Source organism: Amblyomma americanum, chromosome 1, assembly GCF_052857255.1.
Source record: "Amblyomma americanum isolate KBUSLIRL-KWMA chromosome 1, ASM5285725v1, whole genome shotgun sequence".
NCBI classification, from domain to species: domain Eukaryota; kingdom Metazoa; phylum Arthropoda; class Arachnida; order Ixodida; family Ixodidae; genus Amblyomma; species Amblyomma americanum.
In genome coordinates this window covers 457,761,829-457,782,627 of record NC_135497.1, presented here as the reverse complement: position 1 = coordinate 457,782,627, position 20,799 = coordinate 457,761,829, and the positions used below count along the sequence as shown (strand labels likewise).

The 20,799-nt window shown below is 44.9% G+C and overlaps 1 protein-coding gene across 4 annotated transcripts in view; it reads left to right on the top strand.

Annotated features, from left to right (window-relative positions):
• LOC144116017 (uncharacterized) overlaps window positions 1-20,799 on the top strand; it is a 142,770-nt gene that overhangs the window by 56,868 nt on the left and 65,103 nt on the right. For all 4 annotated transcript variants that reach the window (XM_077650678.1, XM_077650676.1, XM_077650677.1 and 1 more), the window contains 2 exons: window positions 11,923-11,994; window positions 20,611-20,717. In XM_077650678.1, the coding sequence (XP_077506804.1) occupies window positions 11,923-11,994; window positions 20,611-20,717 (179 nt within the window). The remainder of the gene's footprint in view (window positions 1-11,922; window positions 11,995-20,610; window positions 20,718-20,799) is intronic.

Below are 20,799 nucleotides of genomic sequence, written 5' to 3'. Positions count from 1 at the left end.
TAATCGACTGTGGGGACGAGTTGACAGCCCCTCCTCAGTCGCTATAACCGAGTTGTGGGGCCACAGGTGTTCGTGGTATCTGAGATGTGGGGCCATCGCCCCAATGCATATTTTGATCGTGGCACCGTCTTCTTTTGTAATAAGCGAGTGGTCGTTATAACTGCGGCCGTTATAAGTGGGCTCGACTGTACTACAGTAAAACCTGATTACAACGAACATGGATATTACGAATTATTGGCTATATCGAACTGTTCCTGAATGTTTTCAGCAAACACGTGCATTTTCTTACTCTATATATCGAACGCGGTTTGCCATAAAGTGGATATATCGAATTGCCAAGCGCCAATCTGTGCCCGGTCGCATGGCTGGCGGTTGGCTTTGCCTCACTACATGGGTGACTGGTGGTGGAGGAGCAAGCGTTCACGCTATGGTTCAAGTTTTACGTCTCTTTGCCATCAGCGCCACAGAAGATATTATAGTGGCGAGAAAAGCTGGTAGCCAGGTAGTCTGCACCCTTTCGGTCGGCTGTTATAGCTTTCTCTGTAATGCGAGGAGGCCACCTTGGTTTGCGTTTGATCTGCCGTCGCGTGCTGTGGTACTGTGTGGCGAAGCCATTTTAACTAGCGTTTGCCGCTCGTTTTTCCGGAGCAACTGCAGTCGCCGCGAGCTGCTTCGAAACGGTGCTAAAACTACGAAAAAGGTATCTACCAGTTGCTGTTCTTTCGCTCACTAAATTTTTCTCTATTGTGAGTTTTTTGGCAACATTTTGTATTACGAATTCTGGCTATATCGAACAATTTTACGATCTTTTACTGGTTCGCTATAACGAAGTTTCACTGTATAACCGTAACATTGTTTCGGCCTCTTTTCTTAGAGGTCCCTATTCTGAGTCACCATTGAATCCAGGTCTCTTAAAATGGGATTGCTAGGATGGGTTTCAAACGTTGCCAACACATTGATACTAATGCATGCATTTGGGTGTGACAGCTCCAAAGTTGGTAGTCACCAAGGAGCAGAGTCCAGAATTTTGTAGAGGCAACAGTGCTGCTACCAAAAATTTTGCATCAAACTTTGCACCATGAATTTGTAGTCCCTAACATTTTACTTGTGCTCCTTTGACATTATGTGGTTCTTTTCCTAGTAAAAATTTGGCTCATTTTTACTCATGAAGCTCTGCTGGCCTGTATTTCATGTCCTAGGCAGCAGTAGATGCAAATTGCTGGTAACTTAGTGAAATGGTAAGTGAAAGACATGTGCTACAAAGGAGCGAGTATTCAGAAGCAGCAAAAGAAGCACACCTTCAGTTATGAAAACACTGCAGTATTGAAGAGTGAATCGGTTTTATGGTCTTGAGTTCATTCCTGCATGTAGAAACAGGTCTGCTGCTAGACAGAGGAGCTTATCCGCATGTATATTCCGTTTCATACTTCAGGTGCAATGCTGTGAAAGGTACGGAAGTAGTCCGCACTGAAAAATAAAGGGAGGCTTGTTACTCCGCTCTTGTTCTGTGGCCCGAGTCATGAGAAAGTGACAGCGTGTCGTCAGTAATAAGAGTGTATTTAATCAAGTTCATGACGAATGTGTAATGTAGTAAACTTGCAGGCAAAGCATTTACTATATGTCGCTCACCACAAGGAACGCACTACTTTTTCGTTGCGAATGCAGGCAGTACAAACAAGAACGCTAGCGTTGACAACGTTGCACCTGATGTATGAAACGGACTATAGAGCATTGCGATGTGAGTGTATAAAGAGGTTTCATGAATGTTGGTTTTGCATGAACGTTTCCAACTTTGCTTTGCATAGTGCTGAGCCTTATTGGTGAACATACTGTAGCTCCAAACCGCAGTGTTATACAGTAAAACCTCGTGAATTCGAACTCGAAGGGGACCGGAAAATTGTTTGAATTATCAAATGGCCGCTAGAATGAGCATTTATAGTGCCCCGAAGCAGAACCCGAAGCAGGCACATCTAGACTCGTTATCGCAAGCTAGGCGCTACTACACGCTTGCTTGTGGCAGGCATATTCTGAGAATTAAATGCATCCGGTTCTGTTGGCAAATGAAATAAATTGATCGGCCAGTTATGCGCCAGTAACAAGTACTGGAATGCATTCGCGTGAGCAGCGACCTTTAGTGCTGGAATATATGACGCTATTTATGCTCCAAAACATGTTTATTTACGAAGGGTTTTCAAAATTAAAAGTAATCAGCGTAGTGCATTTTCTGGCGTTTCTTCTGCCGAGACTCCATCAGCATCATCTGCAGCTTGCCCAAAGCTCCTGCGCAACGTCAGAGTTCTCATTGACAGAGAAGTGGGGTGCTGCAACATCGAGCGCCGATATTACTTCACGTGCACTTGCCGGTGGCATAGTCTTATCGCCGCCGGACTCATCACTGTCGGCTGTTCTCACCGCACCTGAGCCCTGCAACGTCTGCTGGGAGCATGCAGCCTCAATTATATTGGCGTCACTCAAGGGCTCCGTCTCCACGCTACGTTGTTTATTTTATTTATTTCATAATACTGCAGGCCACTGCTTGGCCCAAGCAGGAGTGAACATATAATGTTACATAACCAAAAGAATAAAGTTATTCAATATTAGCAGCACACGGAAACCAAAGAATAAAACCAAAAGAATAAACTTATACAATGTTAGCAGCGCACGGATACCAGCGCACGGACACCATGTGATCGTGACCCAGCGACCACGGCACAACAAAAACCTGGAACGGCTCACGGTGAAGCATCAGCGGTGTGGGCGAGTGCTCCAGCAGAGAAAACGTGCTACAGCATGCACCGGAACGTGGGCTCCGTGAGCCTCGTGCACTCGGCTTTTTTTTTCTTTTCCGTTGTTTTACATTTCTAGTAAATTTGGAGCATGTTTTAGTTGCTATGCTATCTACAAGGAGCGGTGTCAGCCAGTGGCTCCTAGTTCGAATTAACCGTAGCGGATGCCGACTTGTTCGAATTATCGGAAGTTTTCACCCATTGAAATACGCGGGCCTGTGCGGGGACCAGGCCATCAGTTTGAATTAGCCGTAAATTTGAATTAACTGAGTTTGAATTAACGAGCTTTTACTGTACCTGCCTCACAGGATTTTATATAGCGCAGTCTACAGCACATGACCGTAGTAATGACTTCGGGTCTGAGTGTTGCAATGCACTTGCAAGCGAGATGGATGAGCAGTGCTTCATGCCTGCCTATTACCTTGACCACTTGTTTCATTCGTCTTCTTTGTAGTTGGGCATGAAACTTCTTATTGACCATGAGAGGGCAATGGTTGCTTGCTTCTGAGATGAGAATAGTGCAATGAGAATAGTGCAGCAGTGACTATTTTTCACGTTTCCATCACTGCTTTATTGCGTGCATACTGTTAAGAGCATCAAAGCAGAACTGCTACAAAATGTTATCGGCATCCCTGGCATCCTTCAGGGTGCAGCATGGTTGGTCCTCCACCACTACCGTGTCACACCCTTCACAAGGAGCACCGTTGCGTGTGAGGAGAATTCGGCGCACAAACTGCAAACGGTACATGACAAGCGTACAGGTTCGGCACTCTGAAAGAATGAAATGACTCGAGCGGAAGCAAAGGAAACGGCTGAGCGACGCCGAATTTGTGAGAAAAAGAAATGGGAGAAAAAACACCAGCCATGTGCCAACCAGCACCTGAAGCCGCAGTCTTTGTGGGCTGGTTTGATGCACGAAACTATGCATTCAGACTGTTTTCGGAGGTGGGGCCGTTTTCCCATCCTCGCGACTGCCGTCGCGCACATGTCAGTGGTGTGTGAGTGATTCTGAAGCATGAAATTAAGGTTTTGAGTAGGGCTATTTCGACATTCCCTTGCCGTGCCAGTCATACCTGGACGTGGCCTCCCTTTGGGAGCTTGTTTGAGTTAACCAGTGTGAGACCCGTAGCGTCCTAATCTGCCTTTTTCATTTTCCTGTGCTGCCACCTCGCGTACAACGTTGGAAGCTCACTGGTAGGGTACTGCGCGCCCAACCCGGCCGGACTGAGTGCCGCTGCGGAGCACGTTTTGTTGGAATCTGTCAACGATGGCGTGTCCTGGGCAGCACCTGGTACCTGGAGGATTTCTAGGGTTGACTGATGGCTTGGTGCGAAGTCCGAGGCAGGCTGTAGTGCCCACCGAAAAGCAAATTCTTCAGTATCTCCGATCATCCGGCATGCGATGCGAACACCAGCTAGCAAGGGTCGCCGCTTCAGAGATGACGGCTACATTCGGAACATAATGTTCAATGAAATATCCCCGATCAGTGAGGTTGGCGTTTTCCGCTGTATTGCCTGCCATTCATGAAAGGTGGATACTACATCGTGCACGCCGTAGTACAGAAAACGACTGGGGACAACAGTTTTCACAAGCAATCGTTGTGCTCAAGCGCTGCAGAATAGCTACACGAGCTATAAAAGCACAAGCGTACTCGCAACAAAGCAGCTCTGCTAGAATTTCACTGTATTTTCCCACAACACACCGCTGCATAGGTTAAACAAGCATGCGCGTCCATAAAGACAAGCGCGAGAGGCGCACATTAATCCATTCCGGCGATACTGCGCAGAGCTCTTCATCATGGATATGATTCGAACACACGCATAACGCACCTTCTTCTTCTTCTGCCTCTTAATACATGGCACATACCCACACGGGGGGATTGGCCAGGGTGTAGTGGCATAAACAAGGAAATTTCCATAGGAGATTATGACAAAATTTTAGCACCATGCGTGAATGCTCTCGTAGCTTCTTTTTCGTTGCCCGCTCCATCGCGCGTTGAAAACGGCTCACAGCACTTGCCCATTGGGCCTTCTTGCTTGAGAAAGCAAAAAGCGTCGGAACGAAGAAGTCTGGGTGCCGCGGTGATATTCGAGGCCTTCCTGCCCATGAATAAAACACTTCGTGATAGACTGCACGCACATTTAAACACAGTACCTCGTCCGTACCTGTCACAAAGTGATTCCCGCACAGTCTTGACGTGCTTGACGGTGCCCAAGGGCGGCACGATCGCCGAGCCGGCGAACTGCTTTTATCCACGCTTCGCGTCGAAGGCTGTCCCGGGAAGCGCTCGGAAAGCGAAAAAATCCGAGTTTACTTCCCTTTACATATTGGGCATTGCTGCCGTATGCAACACATTTCGTAGGTATCGCCAAATGCGTCGCGCTGAACGCCCGACGGCTGCAGCAATGCACCCCGCGTAGGAAGCCGGTTTATTTACACTTCCACGACCGGTCTCGAGTGGAGCGAGCGACCCTTCCAATATGTTTCGCGACACCGCCGCCAGGGGATGGGCGCATGCGCAGTCGCGTCATGAAAAAGGCGGATTAGAGAGCGTGTTATGCTGTAGACTTCCATGGATGCGGGCCAGGACAGCTGGCAGTTTGAATTATCCAGATTTCTGATTTAATGGGGGTCAAATTAATGAGCTTTTATGGTACTGTGGATTGAACAGAGTACCCTTAGTGACCAGGCATGGTTTCTGTTTGGTTCTCAGATTCCATGCAGAACATTCTATTTGGCTCTTTGTCCTGTAGGTGAGGTATATAGCTATAAGTTGTCTTGGCATTCGACAGATAGCACTTTACAGTATTGCATAGTTCTTTCGGCTTTCCGAAAAGGGGGCCTATTAGTACTGAATATTATCACCATTAGCAGATTGTGTGCTAAATGAAAGGAGTGCATTTATTACGCAAGGAAAAAAAAAGTACTTTATGACTGCCAAAGTAGAGGGGAGGGTGGGGTGCGTTGGTTATGTGAGCTTGTTCTTTACTCGAATAAATATGGTAGCGCATTCCTTGCTGGCAGAGAGTCGGCTTGAGTGCAGCAGCAATTCACATTGGCAACCTAATCAGTTCAAAAAATATTTGAACATTTGGGCTCTAAAGAGTTCGAAATATGAATTGTGAGAGAGAGACATAAAGGCGAAGAGGGGAGGCAGGGATTTAACCAGAGTCCAAACTACTGCGCAGGTTGGAATTATTGCACGTGCCCGAATTATTGGAGTCCAAAAAATTGGTTGCGTACAGTATTCTGCAGTGCTGCATCAAATTTCTGGCACTGGGTATTTTGTAGTAGCCATTGTTGTTTGCATCATATGCTGTATTGCGTCAGTATTAAATGAAAGGGGGCTCCTAAGGAGTGATAGCCTTGGCAAGGCAGCCAGCGTCCAGTTTGTATGGCTGCAGATTTTGGGCCAACCAGCCCATTAACAGTGAGATGTGCCAAAGCCCCAGTGATAAAGGAGGTGTGTAGTGATAGAGATTTTCGAAAGTATATCATTTAAGTGGATGATTATCACAGCTGTTCAGTAGGTCAGGAGTGCACGGATGGAATTGGAGGGGCCTTAAAGGCGCTCTGAAAGGGGCTCCGAATAAAGTTGCGTTATGACTACGATGTTAAAGGACGCCGCTTCATAAATATCCTCCAGCAGGAATTTTTTTTAAAGCATTTTGGGGAAGCTGAGTTATCTGTAGTCAAAATTTGAATTTACGAGTCATGGTGCATTTGTCTCCTCCAGTCACTTTTTACTTGCTGAAATGTCAGCGCTCCTGGGCCGGCCCCACCCACTCGGTACCTCCGCCGGCCTCCAACGCGTAGGAGGAAGGGGGGGAGGGGGCAGAGCTTCTGGCCACGGCCATGGGAGGTGCGTGACGTCAGAGATGTCAAGGCAAACCAATGAAAGCCCTTCGCTGCTGACGTAACAAGCGCTGCATTACGTAATGAGCGCATATTTCGGGCGTACGCTCGGCACCGCAGGTCAGTGCGAGGCGCGGAAGTGCGAATTTTTTAAATATATTGCAAATGATCGGTTTGCTTTTGAAGTACTGCACACGGCATGAACACTCGGCGGCCTGTTCTCTACGTAATGCAAGCAAACTCTACATAAGCAAACTCAAACACCTTTTCAGGGACCCTTTAAGCACTCGATGCTTTTCTGGTGAAGGCTCTAACCAGTTTGCATGAAGGCTTTCTGCAGGGTATGTGAGGAAGGCGCTGGAAGCAAGCTGTAATTCAACATTGTGAAGTGTCTAGTTTATGAAGTGTCATGCGCCATGCAGAGGTGCATAAACAGGGCTATAGCAGAACCGTTGTGTAGCATGGTGCTAGAAGTATTTTAGGCAGTGTGGTGATGCCTCCCAAGATATTAAACTTCGGTCCACACTTTCTTCATTCTCCTGCAGATGGTGCGATAGTAACCATTGCCTTCTGCCCCTATTCCAGGCTATTTTTTATGTGGCAGAAAAAATTGAATTGGCTCTGGGAGATGTAGGCAGCAGGCTTGTCACTGTTGAGCAGACAACATACAAGAAGGTGTGACAATACTATTCATTATCTTCATAAGGGAAGCCACCAGCCTCAGGCTTGTGTGGACAAATCTGAGGACAAGAGCTGATGTGATAACCTAATCTTTCAGAATATTGAAGATACTATTGGAGTGTTGGGGCATGGAAAGTTCTCTGATATCTGCATATTTAGGTAGCAAGCCTTCATCTAGTGATATGAAGTGTGTGCTTGGCTGGGAATATTTGCAGGTTCTAAATGCTGGCCAGTAGTTTCCAGCTTCAAGATAAAACTGGAAGTGCTCCAGTCTAAGATTAAATTGAAAGATAACAGTGTCCGAGTAACTGACTCACTGGCCGTCACTCACTCACTGGCCGTGCACTAAGCTTGCCATATGCTTATTGCATTCTCTAAGCTGTATTTCAAAGGTAATATCTGTATGTGCAACCACATTAAAGACAGCACTTCCAAATTCACCGCTACCTGCCAGCGTCTTAGTTTGATTCATTCGTCAGCACCTCCCTCTTCGCAGTGTCCTGAATCATTCTGTTAACAATTAATGAGGGGCGGTGGCCACACAGCCTTGTTTTAACATGCGTCCATTTTGTTCCATAACGTTAGAAGCATTATCAACAAGCATTCAAAACTTTCACTGGTCACTGATTCATGCACGTCAGAGGTCATTTTAACTGAAACCAGACTTCTTGAAGCATTTGTGACGAAATTTTTTACTCATCAAGTCAATTTCATTTCTTCAAATACGACCGGAAGATAATGCAAGGTGCTTTACATCTGTAACACGTTGAGTCAGTTGCTGTTCACTAATGACACAGCTTGAAATTATATGGGCAGTGTTGTCAAAATTAGCGTACCTCATTATTATACCAAGCACCTGTTAACGCTCTCCTAATGCAACACCCACATTTTCCACTGAGCTTCATGACGCCATAAACACTATAATAACACTTTTCTCAATGCCTGCAGTCTTTCTACCAGGTTGATTCTACTGGGAGGACTTGATTGGTCTCTTTCCACACATCCTGGAATCAATCCATTTTTCGTGTGCCAAGAGTTTGCTGAACTGTGATCAGTCTTTTAACCTCGCACGATTAACCTAATTCACCCTACTAGTAGGATCACAGAAGCAGCCACTGACATAAAAGATTTAGTGCTGACATGGCTAGAGAAACCCTGTTCAAAAATAACTTGAAAATTAAGTAATCAACTCATATTAGATTTCTCCATTGCAGCTCGTGTACAGAAATCAATTGAGAGTACTAAAGTATGGCACAATTATCACTGTCCTGATTGTAATTAAATTACCTGGAAACTAGTCATTTCTGACATCGTTACTTAATCGATTTGAGACTCTGTTGATAGGACTGAATTGGATGCTGTTTAGAAACAAACCTTCTGAACTTGCTGTTTAATGCAATCCTGTGTATTTTGTTGTAACTCACGGGCACCCTGGTACAGAGTGCATTTGAGGCACCTGTGAAAATTGAGAAAGAGGAATGCACACTGATATGCGACAACTTCTCACAGTCCTTATTCCTGCTCATTATTTCGCTTAGTGGAAAACATCTGTGCATAATACAGCTCTCAGAACTGCTTAGACACATTTTCTTACTGAGGCCTTACTAAATGTGTTTTAAAATGACCCAGACAATTCTGGAAAGTAGTTTATCCAGTGCACAATTTGCGAATTGTAATAAAAAAATCCTGGCGAGCAAATTGTAGGTCGTGACTGTGCGAGTGTTTTTAACAGTGTTTCCAGAGTTGTTTTTCCAGTGTTTGACTTGCTGACATACCTGTATTTGAACCCTAACAACTTATCGATGCACCATGTGGCAGTTGACTGCGAAGGAATTGCTAAAATTATTGACACTCTAAAAATGTTTTCTGTTCGTACTGTTGTCTACATTAGCATGAAGTTTCTGAAAAACACTGGTTTATATTCCTCAACCATTCTGTGTAGTGTCTTTCTGTGTAGTGATGACCATCCAGCCAATAGGAAAATAGGCAAGGTGCTCCCAGTGCACATATCTGAACATTCCCCTCATAATTGCAGGTTGATGTCTATCTCCAGCATCCTCTTCAAGATTTTAGAGCATGTTATTTTGCATGCTATTAGTGTTAATTAATAGTACTAATATTTATCCACAGCTCTTGTTACATTAACCTTACATTTACAAAATTGTTTTTTGTTCACACTAGAGTGTGCATCACTGGTACGGGATCTGGGAGTGGTTTTTATTAGACAACTAGAAGTGATCACATTTCATTTTTTCTGTTATCGTACACCCAGTGTTTCAAGCATGGCTGATTTCAACTTTGGCTTGCCATCATTTGCATACCATTGATCTTCATATGAATCATTGTGGTTAGACCACATGCATAAAGTTGGCGTAATTCTGCGTCGTACAAGTGCATTTCTGATCCATTCGTCCCATGTATGTTGAGAAACCAGAACCACTTTCACTCTGCCTTCGTTACTGACGTTTTACTTATTTCAAAGCACTGTATACAGCGTACCAGGTTAACATGCCACAATATCGAAATACTTGGGCCAAAGAGTGATTTGGTTTTTATTATTTTTCTTGTGCATGCAAATTGTTTGTTAGACTCTGCCTGCTGCAAATATGATGTACTTAATAGGTAATCCACTTCTTTCTGTGTGCTGTATGCTTTGACGGTATGAATAAATTAAATGCAATAGACTCTGTTTAAGATGAGCTTGAACGGACCATGAGAATTTCTTCATCTTATCACAAGTGCCCCCCCACCTTCCGAAACGTGAGCGTGGAGGGTGTGTATAAATACCTGTTACATGAGAACAGTGAATGAAATTACCTTGCAATGAAAGGATAATTGCAAGGAGAGTATTTACTGTACTTTGCATGAAGCGAGCTCAATAGTGAGGGCACAAAACAAGCTCACATCATCCTGCTTGAAAATGGCATTGGTCCGTTTATTTTCGTAGGAATCATTGATTCCTACTGGTGTAGGTAGCACTTGTTCATCGTCATATGTGCCTGCTTCCTGGTTCTTTGTCTCTGTTTTTGCGCTATTTCTTTACAATATGCAACACCAATTAGCCCGTCAGCAAGCCCTTCTGAACATGCTTCGAAGTACAGCAGGTCCTTCCTTTGGCGTGTTACCTCCTCAACCTTCCCTGTTAGACCATCTAGTGCGGCACATTGTCAACGCAACATGCCAAACTTGACAGTACGCCTTCTGCCTCAGGAAAGGAGTGACTCCTGGTAGTGTAGGTAGGGCTTGTTAATCATCATATGTGTTTTCTTCCTGGTTCTTTGTTTCTATTTTTGAGCTAATTTCTTCACAATCCCCATAGGAATTTGCCTTCTCGTCTGCGGGGGCAATGCTCAAGCAGGCGTGGTGGTGCCTTGCCTGCCCCTCACCCGCAAAAACGCTTTGCAAAAACACTTCCCTGCAGAAACACTTCCCTACAAAAAATGCAACACTGCAAGAAAGTATCCCCACACCTTTGCTTGAATGTTCAGGGAAGTTTTCTTGCGGAGGCGAACTTTCTGCGGGAAGCATTCTTTTTATTCCTCGAGACCGCCACGCGGATGCTTCAGGTGTACTGAGTTGCTGTGATTCATGGTCGATGCAATAGTTCGCTTTAACAGAGGGACATGCGAAGTGGTTTGTGCAGTAAAACCGCGTTGATACATTTAAAAAAAATTGCAGAAAAAACATATCCGGGAGATATGCAAAACACCTAATTTTGAAAAGTGTAACTGTTGAATGAAGTACAAAGACATTTATTGACGCTTTGACTTGCAAAATTGTATTCAGTATTTCAGTATTTGTCTGCGCTGTCTTAAGTGTGGGAGGAAGAACTTTCATAACACATCCGGTCCGTCAACGACAATGATGAAAGTAACCAAAATCTCTTCCTTGTCATTTTTTTTTAATGCTTCACCCCTTTGCACTTAAGTAATGTGAGGAAGCCACCATGGCACCTCCCCCCACGCAGCCTGCTGTATGTAAGCACATAGCTGTAGTTCATACATGCTTCATCTCCGCTCCCTTATGCACTGTGAAGAAACATCAGCGTTTCTTCTCTTCATGGCGCGTCCCCATAAAAGCGGCTCTCTGCTATGCTGGTGCGCCATTTTGTTTATGATGGTGGTGGTGGTGGTAGTTAGTAGTAGTAGTAGCAGTAGTAGTAGTATCGGGAGCAGCAGCAGCAGCAGTTATGCTTCGCCTTCTTACACCTAGGCGCTGCAGAGAAGCCAGCACGGTGGGTGACTGCCGCTGTTTTCCATGCCCTTTACGTCGCGTGCCCTCACGTTCGGCCCACTTGCATGTTTGCACATGTGCGGTTGGGCAATAAATGTATTGTACAACCACAATTTGTTGAAATTTTAAATGTAGTAGCAGGGAAATCGTGTTACTCAGGAACATATTAACTGGGAGAAATATAGTATAATTCTATGGGACAATTTTAATGTCCGCGATTTTGAGCGTCCAAACTGGGAAATCATATGAATCGGGAACGTATCAGTGAAGTTTTACTGTATGAGGCAGGCATTTTTACATTATGGAACTCAACTAAATATTCTCACATTGTTTGTCGTCTTAATGGAAGTATCATATTTTCCTACAGCACCTGAATAAATGCCTGAAGGAGAAAGAGGCAATGGTGGCCAATCTGGAAAAGGAGCTGAGATTGAAAGAGGTGAGCAGTGCATGCTGTTCTTGCTCTGTGCTGTTTGAGCTGGTGGCTCCCTTGTGTGTGGGCACACAAGGCAGTCTGCATGGCAGTGTTGTGCAGCTGCCATACTGTTTCAGCTGTCATGCAGTGTGGTTTTTATTATCAGCCTTTCAATGCTAGAAAGTCCTGTCATGGGTGCATTAGGACAGACCTCTTCTAGGACAAAAGGATGGGACTTGTGGCATTTGCCTAGGGAGTTAGCACAAAATAAACAAACAATGCGTACACAGTAAGTGCCTTGAGTGTGTGTTTGCGCTCTGCCTCTTTTACACCATCGTCGTCATGCAGTGCATTTTGGGCATGCCTGATTTGCTTATAACTGGTCATCGGGCCACAATCCCCACCTGCTGCGGCCAACAAGAAGGCAAACACGCATAGGTGGAATAGGCTGTCATTGACTCATAGCTCTGGCACAGGACAGAGCCAATTGGCGGGATGTAAGAGAGGCCTTTGCCCTTCAGTGGATGTAGTTATGCTGCTGACGATGACTCATAGCTCACACCAGCCTCAGCTTGTGTATTCCTGAGTCGCCTTTTAGTCTTCGAGGCACCCATGCTGGTGTGGTCGAGGTAGGTGTATTGGCTCTCCACTTCTGTTGTGACTTACGTAGTTGGTAAATGTATGTGAGCAGGCTGTCTCACTCTCCTGCTGTTTGGCTTCTATTGGTGGCTACCAAGAAGTGTGCAATGTATAAAGGTTTCTGTAGGTATATCAAGTAATCACTCTGCTTAGCTAAGGAAGCAGGTCACAGCAGGGACAAACAAAAAAATTTAGTTATCTCGTTAGGTTCTTGTGCATGTACAAATATACATAGGCCATGACTAGGAAAGAGGCACCACATTCACGTGTAGGTACATCTAACTACTAGTTGCAAGTTAGTAGTTGCTCCGCCATGTGAACGCATATCAGTTTTCTTGTCCTGTCTTGTGTAAATCTGTGCATGTGCAGGAATCTAACCTGAAGTGTCAAACCAGCTAGCTTCCCCCTAAGCTGCACTTACCTAAAATTAATTTACAGCAAGCGCTCGTAAACTGGAAGTCGTAAAAACTGCACAGGATTTTGAGGTAAACCAAGTTGTGAGACCAAGTGCTGAAATTTTCGGGGTACTAAATGTGCAGTGTAATATTTCAAGCCTTTTACTTAGCTTTTTTTTATTTGCAATGTGAACTCCAATACACAGGTTGAGAACCTAGTTATTATAAAAGAGGTTCTACGCAACGGCGCGTTAATGCAATAAACATGGCCAACAAAGCTCAGCATGTGAGCCTGGGGAGCACTATCACATTCTCTTCATAGGGAGTGGGATTGGCGGGGGTTGGAGGCACACTGTATATTGCCACAGTACCAATCAATCCAGTGGCGCCATACCGCGGCCAAACTGTTTTAGATGGGACTTGTCATGCCTTGCGCACTTGAGGGGCTAGAGGTTTTGTCATCTTCCTCGCTCGAGTTCCCTGCTGTCTTGCACGCCCAGCACGTCTAATTAAACTGGGTTTGTGTGCTTCGTTTATCGGTGACAATATGTACCCGCTGGGAAACAGAATCTATCCTTGCCTTCTGTCATCAAAGCCATCAGCGGAGGCAGTGCATGTCAGGGTTGGCTGTTGGTGCTGGAATCGCACAGAGTACAACGCAGGACAGAATGGTGGTGAGCATTTGAGCATACCAGTGCAGGCTTGGCCATTGGTTCATGGCTTCCCGTGTGGACTGCCCGAAGCACTCGATGATGACCCCCACCCCGTCATTTGGCAAGAAGTTTCAGCTTTGCTGCAGACTGTTCAGATCTTGCATCAAAAGCTGCAGTCATGCAGTGGCAAATGCTGTGTACAGTTGGCTCATTGCTTGGCTTTTACTTGACTGCTTTTTTTGTATATATATATATATATATATATATATATATATATATATATATATATATATATATATATATATATATATATATATATATATATATATATATATATATATATATATATATATATATATATATATATATATATATATATATATATATATATATATATATATATATATATATATATATATATATGACATAAAGCATTGCTCTGCACTCTGGAAAAAGATGAATGTGTGATGTGGAATCCGCACATTACGTATGTGGTAGCGAAGTGCTGCTGTGGCCCAGCTTTGAACACAGCCAGGCACGCCCATCACTGCTACTGGTTACATCTGTGCGCGTCAGTGCACTTTTGGTGCATTTGCTCTAGCTGTAGCCTTCAGCATTATATCTTCGTTGACAAAGGAAAACTCGGAGGAAGGCTGAGAAAGTGCAGGCGCACAATAATGTTGTCGTGATCTGCAGAGTCCAATGCTAGACAAAGGCCCTTCCCTCCAGTAGCATCTGCCATTGCTTTTCTATGCTAGGGAATTTTCTAAACACATTTCAGCGCATTCTCTGCTGGTATTGGTTTCATTTTTCTTTCTTGATATCTGCTCTGTCATTCTAACAGACAACTGATTACCGAACTTTGCATTACATGCTCACTTTTATGGGTTTTAAATGTCTTATAGGCCTATTCTACAGCATCAAGCAAAAGCAAATTGAGAGCCAACAGCACCCAGACACGCAGCAACAAAATACACCAGCAACATGAGACATTACTCAGTGCAGGAACATCGTTATATAATATTAGGAATAGATTGGTCAAATGGTTTAGGGGAATTCCCAATGGTGGAGTAGATTTGTAATAAGAGAGTAATTCCTTATTGGCGCCCACCCTGTGGAAGCTGTATAGCTTTCCTTTGTAGCTGTATTGCTGCACTTGGGTAGATGCCAATGAGTAAGTACTCCCTTATTACAGGAATAGATTGTGGGCCGTATTTTTTGCAGAGAGTTCTGAAGGTGGTTGGAAGTATATTTAACCAAATTTGCAAAATATGTTTAGCTTGATGGGCCACACTTTGTGAAATCACCTATCACAGGAATTTTTCAAAGGCAGTCTGTGTCGTTGAAGTTTTCAGCAAATAAAAAAATTTCCCTTCAGTGCTTCCAAACCCTTCCTTCTCCTTTAGCTGCTCCTACTAAATTGGACACTACACATCATTGCCAGCACTGCAAGTTGCTCATGATAGTGCTTCAGTATACATTTTTTTTTCCTGGTGCATTGCCTGAATATTGCCAGCTTATGCGTGCAACTAAATGATATGTAGTGTCACCATGCTTGCTCAGCTTGCTGTCTCTCTTCAGCAGCACATGCTGTTAGTGATGCTGACAGAACCCATCTGGCTGACAGATGCCATTCTTCTGTCATGATGTGGGATTTGAAAAATGCACAAGAAATGGCAAACAGTTATCAGGCCAAGTTTTGAGATTTTTCACTGTTGCAGGGATTTGCGCTGTGCGATGCCGACACTGAGCTAGCTAAGGCCCCCGCAAATGTGTAGCTTCCCCACTCCGCAGCATACAAGAAACACCGCAGTGGGTTTGTTGACTCATCAGAATGGTGCAGAGAAGGCTCCAGGCAGGAACAGTTAGCAAAACGGGTTTAATACCCAAACATGCATAGTACATACGAGCACTTGGGGGTTGTCATGGTTTTTGGGGGACGCACATAGAAAGGCCCCTGAACTGCATGCTGTGGGCCTTTTCACAGGCAGTAGAGAAAAAGACAGATTAGATGCAGGCAGTGCAGCACATTGTGCCATAAGGCTGAAAGGGGTTCACCCTCATTGGATGAGGGAATGCATTGTAAGGGCATAAGAGCCTGTTCCTTCAGCGCAGTTTGCACAGGGGTCAGGGGGCAAAGACAGGTGTGCCACATGGGCAATGTGAGCCAGCGCGGGGTATCACATACCCAAGATGGCAGCCTCCAGGGACTATATTAGGGTGGGCCTTACCACGTGTGACCAGATAATCAAGGTTCAAAGGATCTACACAGTGTAGACCAGCTATGTATATGTCATTAATGTGTTATTAGCACATCATCTGACAATTAGGAGAGTTTACTTACCATGTTCAGAAGTGTTTTGGGGAATATGCATAAACATACTCTGGAATGGTGTAATTTAAAATGTGGCTAAATTTTTTAGCCTGTTGGTACCATCAACATAACCAGCCTGCTCAGATCTACTGCAGGACAGAGGGCTCTCCCTTTTATCTTTAATTAATCCTGTCATGTGCTAGCTGCGGCCACCTTATCCCCCCCAAACTTTCTAATCTCATCTACCCACCAGACTCTCGCTGCCCCCTGCTATGTCTACATTTCCCTGGAATCCACTCTCTTACTCAAAGGGGCTCTTGGTTATCTTCTTTTTGCATCACATGCCCTGCCCTTGTCCATTTCCTCTCCTTGGTTTCAGCTAGCATACCTTTAACTTGCATTTGTTCCCCGACCGCTAAGGAACCATTCGTTATCTTGCTTTCCCATTACATGCCCTGCCCTTGTCCATTTCCTCTCCTTGGTTTCAGCTAGCATACCTTTAACTTGCATTTGTTCCCCGACCGCTAAGGAACCATTCGTTATCTTGCTTTCCCATTACATGCCCTGCCCTTGTCCATTTCCTCTCCTTGGTTTCAGCTAGCATACCTTTAACTTGCATTTGTTCCCCGACCGCTAAGGAACCATTCGTTATCTTGCTTTCCCATTACATGCCCTGCCCTTGTCCATTTCCTCTCCTTGGTTTCAGCTAGCATACCTTTAACTTGCATTTGTTCCCCGACCGCTAAGGAACCATTCGTTATCTTGCTTTCCCATTACATGCCCTGCCCTTGTCCATTTCCTCTCCTTGGTTTCAGCTAGCATACCTTTAACTTGCATTTGTTCCCCGACCGCTAAGGAACCATTCGTTATCTTGCTTTCCCATCACATGCCCTGCCCTTGTCCATTTCCTCTCCTTGGTTTCAGCTAGCATACCTTTAACTTGCATTTGTTCCCCGACCGCTAAGGAACCATTCGTTATCTTGCTTTCCCATTACATGCCCTGCCCTTGTCCATTTCCTCTCCTTGGTTTCAGCTAGCATACCTTTAACTTGCATTTGTTCCCCGACCGCTAAGGAACCATTCGTTATCTTGCTTTCCCATCACATGCCCTGCCCTTGTCCATTTCCTCTCCTTGGTTTCAGCTAGCATACCTTTAACTTGCATTTGTTCCCCGACCGCTAAGGAACCATTCGTTATCTTGCTTTCCCATTACATGCCCTGCCCTTGTCCATTTCCTCTCCTTGGTTTCAGCTAGCATACCTTTAACTTGCATTTGTTCCCCGACCGCTAAGGAACCATTCGTTATCTTGCTTTCCCATTACATGCCCTGCCCTTGTCCATTTCCTCTCCTTGGTTTCAGCTAGCATACCTTTAACTTGCATTTGTTCCCCGACCGCTAAGGAACCATTCGTTATCTTGCTTTCCCATTACATGCCCTGCCCTTGTCCATTTCCTCTCCTTGGTTTCAGCTAGCATACCTTTAACTTGCATTTGTTCCCCGACCGCTAAGGAACCATTCGTTATCTTGCTTTCCCATTACATGCCCTGCCCTTGTCCATTTCCTCTCCTTGGTTTCAGCTAGCATACCTTTAACTTGCATTTGTTCCCCGACCGCTAAGGAACCATTCGTTATCTTGCTTTCCCATTACATGCCCTGCCCTTGTCCATTTCCTCTCCTTGGTTTCAGCTAGCATACCTTTAACTTGCATTTGTTCCCCGACCGCTAAGGAACCATTCGTTATCTTGCTTTCCCATCACATGCCCTGCCCTTGTCCATTTCCTCTCCTTGGTTTCAGCTAGCATACCTTTAACTTGCATTTGTTCCCCGACCGCTAAGGAACCATTCGTTATCTTGCTTTCCCATTACATGCCCTGCCCTTGTCCATTTCCTCTCCTTGGTTTCAGCTAGCATACCTTTAACTTGCATTTGTTCCCCGACCGCTAAGGAACCATTCGTTATCTTGCTTTCCCATTACATGCCCTGCCCTTGTCCATTTCCTCTCCTTGGTTTCAGCTAGCATACCTTTAACTTGCATTTGTTCCCCGACCGCTAAGGAACCATTCGTTATCTTGCTTTCCCATTACATGCCCTGCCCTTGTCCATTTCCTCTCCTTGGTTTCAGCTAGCATACCTTTAACTTGCATTTGTTCCCCGACCGCTAAGGAACCATTCGTTATCTTGCTTTCCCATTACATGCCCTGCCCTTGTCCATTTCCTCTCCTTGGTTTCAGCTAGCATACCTTTAACTTGCATTTGTTCCCCGACCGCTAAGGAACCATTCGTTATCTTGCTTTCCCATTACATGCCCTGCCCTTGTCCATTTCCTCTCCTTGGTTTCAGCTAGCATACCTTTAACTTGCATTTGTTCCCCGACCGCTAAGGAACCATTCGTTATCTTGCTTTCCCATTACATGCCCTGCCCTTGTCCATTTCCTCTCCTTGGTTTCAGCTAGCATACCTTTAACTTGCATTTGTTCCCCGACCGCTAAGGAACCATTCGTTATCTTGCTTTCCCATTACATGCCCTGCCCTTGTCCATTTCCTCTCCTTGGTTTCAGCTAGCATACCTTTAACTTGCATTTGTTCCCCGACCGCTAAGGAACCATTCGTTATCTTGCTTTCCCATTACATGCCCTGCCCTTGTCCATTTCCTCTCCTTGGTTTCAGCTAGCATACCTTTAACTTGCATTTGTTCCCCGACCGCTAAGGAACCATTCGTTATCTTGCTTTCCCATTACATGCCCTGCCCTTGTCCATTTCCTCTCCTTGGTTTCAGCTAGCATACCTTTAACTTGCATTTGTTCCCCGACCACTAAGGAACCATTAGTTATCTTGCTTTCCCATTACATGCCCTCCCCAAGCCCATTTCTTCTTCTTGATTTTGGCTATGACATCATTAACTTGCATTGGTTCCCTGACCCACTCTGCTCGGTTCCAACGTTACAGCCATTATTTTCCTTTCCATAGCTCACTGCACTGTCCTCAACTTAGTTTCAAGCCTTTCCATTAGCCTGAGCTAGCATTGTAGCTCAGACTGCAATAAGACTGTTCACGAAACAGACACATTGCGAACGGTCTTACTGCACTTTGCCAGCATTGCTCTGCACCTTGCTTCTCCAATAATCAAATGCTGACGTCACTTTTCCAGTAAAAATGTATCAGGCCTTCTTACGGTGCTTCATGATACCACTCAGTAAGCTCCTTTGTCATGTAGGCATTAAGTCACCAAACAAATTATGGTGTTCAACAAATTGTAAACAAAGTATTAGCTAGTCCACAATGAACCTATTACTGTTGTTACTACATGATTCTCTCTTCCTTAATTTGTAACGGACACATTAAAAAAAAAAATGGTTCCAAAGTCGTCATTTAGTACTCGCGCTGCCATCAGTCGGCAAACCAAGAATATGCTTGGACGAGCCCAACTCGCCTTAAACCGAACCCAGAGTGCCAGAAAACACACAAGCCGGGCTCGTCATGAGCCAGAAATGATGGTCAGCATATGACAAGCATGGCTTGTTCAAATTGGCTAGGGTGTTAATCGATGAGTGGTGGGCCCTTACAGGTATACTAAATTATGTTTCATAAAGGGTGAAAACAAAAATTTTCAGTACATCTGTTTCTTTTCATAGCTGCGCTTTCTGGAAAAGTGTTTGTTTTTGCTTTAAAACTACCTCAGCTAATATTTGAAACTCTTCGAATATAGGTAACCTGTGATGATATCTGAAACTGTTAACACATATTTAATTCAGTTTGCAACCAAGAACTTGATATTTGCACACCTGTAATCATAACCGCAAAACTGGTTGAGATTGTTATGACAACTTCATGTGTCATTCTGGGAAGCTGGCTTTGCTTTTAAAAATAATTGGATGAGAAGGAGCCTGTTCCATCAGTGGGCCTTCTTCTAGCAGCACACCCATCTAGAGGCCACTTGTAGCAGATACAGATTTGCTCTGTGACAAAGGGAGGCAAGAAGGTGTCGCCATTATAAATGCCTCAATAAAGGCTTCTTGGGCTCACACTTAGGGCAGTAGCTAAGAGCATGCTGGCTTTGTCTAGCCAGAGCAGGTGTGCGTGATTCATATGTGGACACACCTGCCCAGCAGTGCTTTTTCAGTAGTGCGCTTAGACCCCGACCCAAGGAAGCTTGCAAACCAGACTAGGCCTTCTCGCTTGAGGCCAGTGCATGCAGGGGCCATGTGCACCTCTGTGTGGGCCTAATAGGTGCACCTAAATATTGACCCCTCAGTTCACTGTGTTGTTGGTCATGCAAGTGCCCTTTGTGAAAGAACAGATGCAGTGAACTCATTGCCATTTCCACAAGGATGCCCCACAAAAATGGTGGACACAGGGGGCTTGGAGAATGTGCAGGATATTATTGGAAAAAGTTCATTGCATCGAGCCTAGATTGGCTTGAGAAGAAAGGTTGGACCTGCAATAAGTGAAATGCGTAGCTACGAATCTGAGCAGCCAGTTGTAGGTGTACCCTTACTGTGCACGTCGAATATTGGCTGCTTTTTTCTTTTTCTGCAGCCTTGAAATTTTACCCCCATGGGCTTCTGAGTGAGGGTAGCACTCATATGACCTCAGGGGCGAAGGCAAGGGTGAGTGCAGCAGCTGCACTGTCTTTTGCAGGAGTCTGCACAGCGTGAGCAGATGCGGCACAAGCGCTGTTTCAAAGCCCTCGAGGAAGCACACCGCCAATACCATAATGAGAACATCGTCTTGCAAAACCGCTTGAGGTGAGGCCATTGCGGGAAAAAACTGCATTGTTTTCACTTTGACTGGCAGTCGGAAAAACATTGAGGATAAAATTGCCACTGA